At 41.1% G+C, this 8,389-nt stretch overlaps 1 gene segment (V, D, J or C); it reads right to left on the bottom strand.

Annotated features, from left to right (window-relative positions):
- Window positions 1–528: 528 nt before the first annotated feature.
- LOC127216994 (Ig heavy chain V region 102-like) lies at window positions 529–5,878 on the bottom strand. The segment is given in 3 exon segments: window positions 529–748; window positions 5,425–5,740; window positions 5,822–5,878. Coding segments are annotated over 3 exon segments (582 nt in total).
- Between the last annotated feature and the right edge of the window lie 2,511 nt (window positions 5,879–8,389).

The following is an 8,389-nucleotide window of genomic DNA, read 5'->3' as shown; positions in this document are numbered from 1 at the left end:
CAGCAACTGTTCGTGTGAGCAGCCTATGTGTGAGCTCTAACATACAGATGATGTGGAAAGTAGAGTATGTGAGCCATCAAATGTGGAATCACAATTTTTATGTGGAAGTTCATGGCACATGAGATTCTGAGTTCCACATTTTCATAAAACCACAGAGATTGATGGCTCATTTGGTAAAGACTTCATCCACATTCACAGTGACAAGAAATATTACAGTTACCCTGTTTTGAGAGACACAGTGAAGAAACAAACAAATGTGACTTTATAGAAACACAGCATTTGAGCATCAGAGAGAGAAAAGACAGGGGGTCTTTTCTATGCTGAAGGAGTGGGAAGCAGAGTCAGAGGAAGCCAGGTGTTTTTCTTTCTGGCTCTGAAGTCTTAGAGTCCCTGGGCTTGGTTAGTGTGGAACATTCTCTGCTGGGCCAGAGATTCTCTGCAAAGAGGTTTGTGTCTGGACTCATGATGAAGCCCCCTCACTGTGCCTCTTGCACAGTAGTAAGTGGCTGTGTCCTCAGAGGTCACAGATTACAGCTGCAAAAAGAACTGGTTCTTGGATGTTTCTCTGGTGATGGAGATGCGGCTCTTGAGGGATGGGTTGTAGTTAGTGCCACCATCATTATTTATGTGCCTCATCCACTCCAGCATCTTTCCTGGGAACCAGTGACAGACCAAGTCAGGGTCAGCAATTGTGAGGGCTTCATCAGGCCAGGTCCTGATCCCTGAAGCTGGATCTGGGACAAGACACCTGCAGACAAGAAGAGTCAATTCTGTCAGTCACATGCTGTCACATCCCCTCATGGATGCGTTTGTAAAATGGTCACACTCACCAGGAAGGGCTGTGCCCAGGTACAGAAGGCGAACCTTCTCATCTTCTAGGCTACACCTCCTTTTCTCAGAGGTCAGCCACCTGTGAGAGAGATGTGAGGTCCCAAAGCCCAGGAGGGGATTTAACTTAGAGCTAGAAGATGAATTTGCATGTGTGGTCAGCCTAGACGTTATAGGTATGGAGGGTGGACACCACTCCAAGTCATTATTAACATACGGCCAGCATTGTGTCTGATTCCCTACAGCGTGGGTCTGGAATAAAGGTCATTGGCACTACAGGGGTCACAGGAAACACATTTTGCAGTGACCCCACGTGTACTTCCTAGCCCAGCTTCCCCACCATTTCCCCCTTTCTCCTATTCTCGTGCACCTCCCACTCCCCAGCCACTACCCACTTTCTCCCCTGAGAGGGTAAGGGTTCCCCTAGGAATCTACTAAGTCTTTGCCATCATCACAATAAGGCAGGGCAAAGTCACCTCTCCATCATCCACACCCCTCTGTCTAGGTTGAACAATGCTTCTTTATAGAATGGGCTCCACTAAGTCATTTGTGCACTAGACTTAGATGTTGGACCACTGCAAGTGTCTTCATATATTACTTCATTTGCACTATTATCGCTTGTAGTACTGGAGTCTATATCTGTCTTATGTAGGTTCAGCTCTTGTCAGACCTGAGTCACTGATCTCTCACTAGCCTGTGTCACCTGATTCTGTGTATTTCCCCATCTTGTTTTGACCCTTTTGTTCATATTATCGCTTCTCCCTCACTTAGATTGTACTCCAGGAGCTCAGTCTAATGGTTTGTTGTGGATTTCTTCATCTGCCTCTCTTTGTGGGAGAGGGTTTGACTTCAGGAGTTGTGGATTGTAGGCTGCTTATGAGTGAGTACAAAGTATATTTGTCTTTATGGGTCTGGATTACCTCATTCAGGATAATTTTGTTTGCTTGCTTGTTTGCTTTTCTATTTCTGTGTATTTGCCTGAAAATTTTAGGATGCCATTATTTCTTAGCACTGAGTAGTACTCTGTTGTGTAAATGTACCACTGATGGGAGATGCCATTATGTATACATGTATCTCATACAGGTTAATGAATAAAGCTCTGTTGGCCAATAGGAAAGGAGGATTGAAGAGTCTAGGAGACAAGGAGGAAAGAGGAAGTAGAAAGTAGGGTTCAGCATAAGGATACCGGGGAGAGCACAATGTCAGCCCATTCCCAGGTAAGATGAAAGCATTGAGAATTATGTAGATATGTAGATTAACAAAAATGGGTCAATTCTTAAGACACAGCTAGCCGATAAGAAACAAATAATGGCCAACAGCATTTTATCAAATACAGAGTCTCTGTGTGTTATTTGTTGCTGGTGTGGCGTCAGGATAAGTCCCGCGGCGGGAGGAAAAACCTTACTCATTACATACCACACTTTCTTTATCCATTCTTCAGTCGTGGGGCATCTAGGTTGTTTCCAAATTTTGGTTTTTCAGAATAATGTTCCTCTAATCACAGTTGCCACTCCTGTTATTTTAAAGTCTCAGGTCTTCTTTCCACACTTTAGTTACTGAGTTCCTGGTCTAGGTTTAGTAAGCCCACACTGCTCAAGTATTTCTTCCCTTTTCTGCCCATGAGATGAGTTTCCATGTTTCCCTGAAAGTTTTCACGCTATAAAGTTGCTGTTACACAGGGTCCACACTTCCTTCTTGCTCTGTTCAGACTGTGGGATGTAGAGGAAACTCATGCTGATAGAAATGGCTCCATCCCACACCTCCTCTTCCTCAACTCCCAAGTCCTTCCCATGTGTATACACCACCTTGTTGTCTTTTGAGAACAAACAGTTTTCTAGTGAGTAAAATAAAATGAAATGAGATCAAAGGAAAACTAACACATTGGTCCAAGACAAGACAAGACAAAACAAACTGACTACTAAAAGAAAGGAGTCCAAGAAAAGGCACAAGTACCAGGTTTGGATGCAGAGACCTCCTCATATACATATTCAGGAATCCCATAAAAATACAAAATTAGAACCTGTATTATATAGGTAAGGGAATTGTAGGATAAAATAAGAGATAAATTATAAATGTATAAAGTTTCAATAAAGCCATGTGATACCATGAGAAAAGGACCCTCGCAAATGCATTTTAATTGGATTCCTGATGATATCTGCTGATGGACCTCATCCTGTGCTTTGGAGTGTTTGGTTTCCTCAGTTAGACTCCCTTAGAGAAATATAATTTTTCATTTGAAAGGTGTTATAATTGGAGACAGTTTCTGGCTACATGTACACTTGTCCTTTCTGCCCAAGAACACCATCTGCTTTTGACCCATGTAAGTCCAATTATTTCAATAGAGAAATTCATTCCACTATGAGATGAACTGTCTTCATGGTGATTGAGAGTTTTTGAAGTGGGTTGTTTCTGTTATTGTAGCATTCCCAAGAGAGTGACATAGATTCTAGGAACTAACAGATCTTGTGTTCTTCTAGGGAAGGGTTCTAACTGCCAGAGAAGTTTCTCCTGGGCCTTGTATGTGGTTAATGAGAGGAATAAACTCAGAGTAAGGAAACACCCTACTGGCACTGGATCTTCGGACTCTGCATAACAAAATTTATTTATGTTTCCCTTTTTGCTGTCTTATGCAAAAGTATTTAGCAATGTTATTTATCATCCAAACTTGATGTCATTTGAAAATCATAACATTAAATATCAGTATGTGTCCTTCTGTGTTTACTATGACAGAACATGCTTTCCAGTAGACTAAACTAATTCCCGTTTAGGGATTGCTCTGAAATACAAATCTGTTTGATTATAGATTGATAATGTCTCTGCAATCATGTGCAAGTCTGGGATGTTGTCCTAGGAATCTTGCATGACTGTGATGCAACAGTGCACTCTTAAGATGGAGTTCTGCGGAGTATGGAAGATGTACTTCTTGAGAAGTTCAGTCTGTCCCCACAGAGGTCAGCCATATGAACCTTTCATGAGTCCATCATGTTAAAATGTAACAAAGACCCAACAGCCATACCATTCTTATTCTTTCTGTTGATGGTTCCCCAAAGTTCACAGGTAAGGGGACCCTCTTTTGTCTCTAACCGACACTGAGGTTTATATAAGACCAAGGGAATTCATGATGTTGTAGACATATTACTTTGCACAGACTAGAGCAGGAGGAAAATATACCTTAAAGGACAAGGAATTTCTGTTCACCTTTACTTGGTGCAGAGACAATTCCAGGGTATCATGTGATCATCTGGAAAAGGCCCAGAGGACAATCAAGGCCAAAGATGAACTTTGAGAAGAAATCCCAGGTGGAAAATAAATACACTGTCGGGAAAACAGACATCCTAATCAACTCTCAACCTGAAGGTGATCATGTGTGTGAGAGTAGCCAGGTCAGATGGGAAAGAAATTGGGTTTTTCAGCAACAGGGTGTGGTTCACACAGCTTGATGACTTCATATGAGTTAAGAATGCTCAAGCCAGAGAATCCCACTTTGATGTTATTCTTGTTATTGCTGTGTTACTATAGTCAGATGGCTGCCATGATATCAAGACAGAATTATTTCTGTCTCTGATAGTGTTTGTACAGTCAAGGTGTATGTGCATTCTCCCAAGTAAAAAATAAAACAAAGCAAACACAAAGATACCAAAGCATTCATAGACAGAAATGATTGTGCCCAGACATGTCCAAGTTATAATAGAGCAAAAATAAATAGAATTTGTGTGTGGTCCTTTCTACCTGTGACAGAAATATTGTGTGTGGGAAGGGTATTGTGCACCATATACCAGTGTCAATCTAGTACTTGTGTCAAATATGATCCAATTTCAGGAAAGAAGGGAGTGAGTACGCAGTGCTCCTAATGACATGAATAGTCCTCTTACATATCTTGGAATCTCACTACTGTGGCCTCGATTTCATCTGTACAAAAACCCAAATTACTAAATGCCACACCCTGAAGACCCCACCCATGACATTCACTACATCTCTAACTCTAAAACCATAAGAAATTTAACTGAAACTAACAAAAGAATTCAATTTGACTTACTTATAAATAAAAGTATAAACATTGGTTTATGAAGAAAGGCAAAGTAACTTCACACAGAGCTAAGTGAACAACTTCAAAGCATGTATTTGGTATGATATTAGGTACAGAAATTGAATTTTGAAAGGAGTTTTGTTTGTCCTGAGACTCTTGATTTGTATTTTATGGCTCAAGTTCACATAATAATTTGCTACCAGCTACAACAGAAAATGTTCCAGTCTCTTAGAATTAGAAGATATTTATGTCATAATGTACTTACACAGCTTGTATACATATTTGTTCATTAAAGAAGCATGTCAATGGAGGTTATCACTGATAAATATGTGGTCAAATACAGTTTATGGTAGGTGGCATCTTGATTTAGCATCCCCTTTATTCTCAGAGAATCTTTGCTTTAGAAAAGTTGAAAAGGCACTATATTACTATGAGGAGGAGTCAGGCAATGGCATTCTCATATTAAATATCTCTGAGAGAGAGTCTCCAGGCTGATCTTCTCTGTTATCTCAGTCCCAGGGCAGCTTTCTGCTCTTCGAGCATTTCTGACACACTCAGGATGTGGTTACAACACTGTGTCTTTTGCACAGTAATAGACTGCAGTGTCCTCAGATGTCAGGCTGCTGAGCTCCATGTAGGCTGTGCTGGAGGATGTGTCTGCAGTCAGTGTGGCCTTGCCCTTGAACTTCTGATTGTACTTAGTATTACCATTTCCAGGATAAATATACCCAATCCATTCCATGCCCTGTCCAGGCTTCTGCTTCACCCAGTGCATATTGTAGCTAGTGAAGCTATATCCTGAAGCCTTGCAGGAGAGCTTCACTGAGGACCCAGGCTTCACCAGCTCAGCCCCAGACTGCTCCAGCTTGACCTGAGAGTGGACACCTATGGAGAGAAAGGCAGAGTGGATGTCACTGTCACCTGAGTGCATGGCCCCTCCTCAGGTCTGGAACTTGTTGCCCTTACCTGTAGCTGCTGCCACCAGGAAGAGGATGATCCAGCTCCATCCCATGGTGAAGACTTGTGTGCTCAGTGACCGTGGAGAGGACACTGGTCATATGTTGTTGATGGTGTGGACATCCCTGTATTTACCACCATAGACTCATGTGATTTGCATATTCATGAGCAGGGTACTTCTTAGATAAGTGCCTATTCCAGCAGGAGAAGAAAGTGATAGAGGACATCAGGGTCAGGCAGCAGGATGCTGAGGTCCAAATTCTCATTTTGTCTGAGGAAGGAGCCAATCCCGAGAACAATAGTATCCCAACCTGAGAAATTCGTTCACTTCCCTGACACATTGATTCATATGTGATGGTAGTGATGAGAACTGTCCATGGAAATGTCAAAACTCCTAAATTATAGAATTTTTACTCTTCTTTCATATTTAAGCTTTTAATATTTTCTTTTTCAGCATGTTGCAGGTGTGTGTTCCTGATGGCTTTCATTTTGTAAACCCTTTTTCTGATAGGTTCTTTTCATTTCTATTGAGAAAAAGAAAGCCCCTGGGGTACTTGTGGGAATATGGAAATCATCTGAGGGGACTGGGCATGGAATCTCATCAAAATACATTACATGAAGAAATGTTTTACTAAAATCAAAAATAAATATTTATTTTAAAAAAGAAGGTATAAATATGTGCAATTTTTAACAATGAAGTTTTATTGTGTACAAAATTGCAGACATCACATATCCACTGTATCAGGTGTTGTTCAGCCAAAAGACTTTCAGAAGGCAGTCCACAGAAGCTGTGGGGATTCCCACAATCCTCACCTGATCCCCATCCTAGTGACTAAAGCTACATCCTGTCCCTGCCATCCTTACTCTTTTTATACAGTTATCAGAATTGTAGGTATTAAAATTAGGTTTGCTAGCAATGAAGTTGTCACAGCTTCAGTCATGTTATGGCCTCTCCATCCAGGCCTGGGCTAAAATTCCGGTCTCACTGATCATGAAGAGGAGACCCTGGGTTGGTGAGTGCTGGTAATAACAATGTTTGTGTCAGCTGGATTCATATGGTTGTTGAGCAAATATTTGCCCCAATCAAAGCAGAAACAGGTCACTTCACATTCGTTAAATAATGCTCATGTATATATGGTTTTTCTTCCACAAATCTGGGAGATATTGAGAAGTTAATACACAGACTCCTGGTGTCAAGAATGTGCCCAAACAGCAGGTTCACTGTGGTCGCCCAGTGTCACTGGCAGCCATATTGGCTCACATGGTGTTAGAGAAAAGACAAAGAATCCCTTGCTCTTCTCCTTCACACTGGTGTTCAATGAGATGTGCTTTCTAGAATCTCAGTAATGCAAAATTCTATATGTTTATTTTTTACCAAAACCTTTTGACACATAGCTGTGGTCACCATAATAATATCCAGAGAAGGCTCAGATCTGAAAAATTAGATTTACTATTCCTTTTCCAAAGTCCCAAATCATGTAATCTTTAACCCTGAACCAACACGAATCATCATTTCTCCCATTGATCCTTCTCTACCTCTAGGTAAACACCCTAGCTTTCCTACCTTCAGCTGCATTTAAGATTTCACAGCAGTGAGTATGCAGGCAATGTGAACAAAAAACAAGCAAACAAACAAACAAAAAAAACAAAATAGAAATCAAAAGCAGAAAACAGAGATAAGTAATGTTGTTGTCAATGAAAGGGAGAAAGAACAGAAATCGTAGATGACATTACCTGGCATATGCATAAGGGTCAATCTGACATTTCCACCAGATGGGGTATAAGAACATTTTCAAATGAATTATTACGTGAGACTTTGGTTTGAAAAGTAATATTTAGAAGGATGAAAATTTCCAATATTATTGTGTAAAAAATGTGAACAACCTGTTTTAATAAGGCATCAACATATTGGAAGCTGCAAATAGTTCACATCATGTTTTCCCATCTATTTGAAGTAATAACATTCATTCATGGAAGATCCTGGATTCTACTCCTCATGATGGGGGAAATAAATTGAAAGGTTTTCTGATTACTTAAATTGTTCTGTGATTTACAACTGAACCTATCCACACCAAGTCTTAAAATTATAGATCATGTGGAAAATCAAGGAATGTTTTGTTTTTGTTTCTTTTTTTATTTAATTTATTACTTTATTACATGTCGATCCACGTTCCCTCTCCTTACCTACCTCCTTCCCTCTCCTTTACCCTCTCTGCTCCTCACATGCACCCTGACCACCCCTCCCCTTCCATCCCCCCACCCCAATTCCATAGACACAGCTGACCTGAACAAGGAGGATCTAACCGGCCCCCCAACTGACAGCTGGGAATCCAGCATGGGACTGGCTCAAGCCCCCTTGAATATGGGTCTCAGCCAAAAGGACAGAGCAGTCTAAGGGACCTCAGACAGTGGAGCCAGGATGTATACTTGGTTCACCATAGAACCTTGCAGACACATCCCCCATGGAGGGATAGTGCCTTAACCTAGAGACAGGAGAGAAGCCCTAGTCCCTACTTCAAATCAAATGACCTGTCAGATCTACATGACTGCACCTGGATGTCATTGTTTTGTTTCTAT

This window comes from Phodopus roborovskii, unplaced genomic scaffold (genome assembly GCF_943737965.1).
Source record: "Phodopus roborovskii unplaced genomic scaffold, PHOROB, whole genome shotgun sequence".
Lineage (NCBI taxonomy): Eukaryota > Metazoa > Chordata > Mammalia > Rodentia > Cricetidae > Phodopus > Phodopus roborovskii.
The sequence above is the reverse complement of the archived record's forward strand: the minus strand, read 5'-3'. Positions and strand labels throughout refer to the sequence as shown.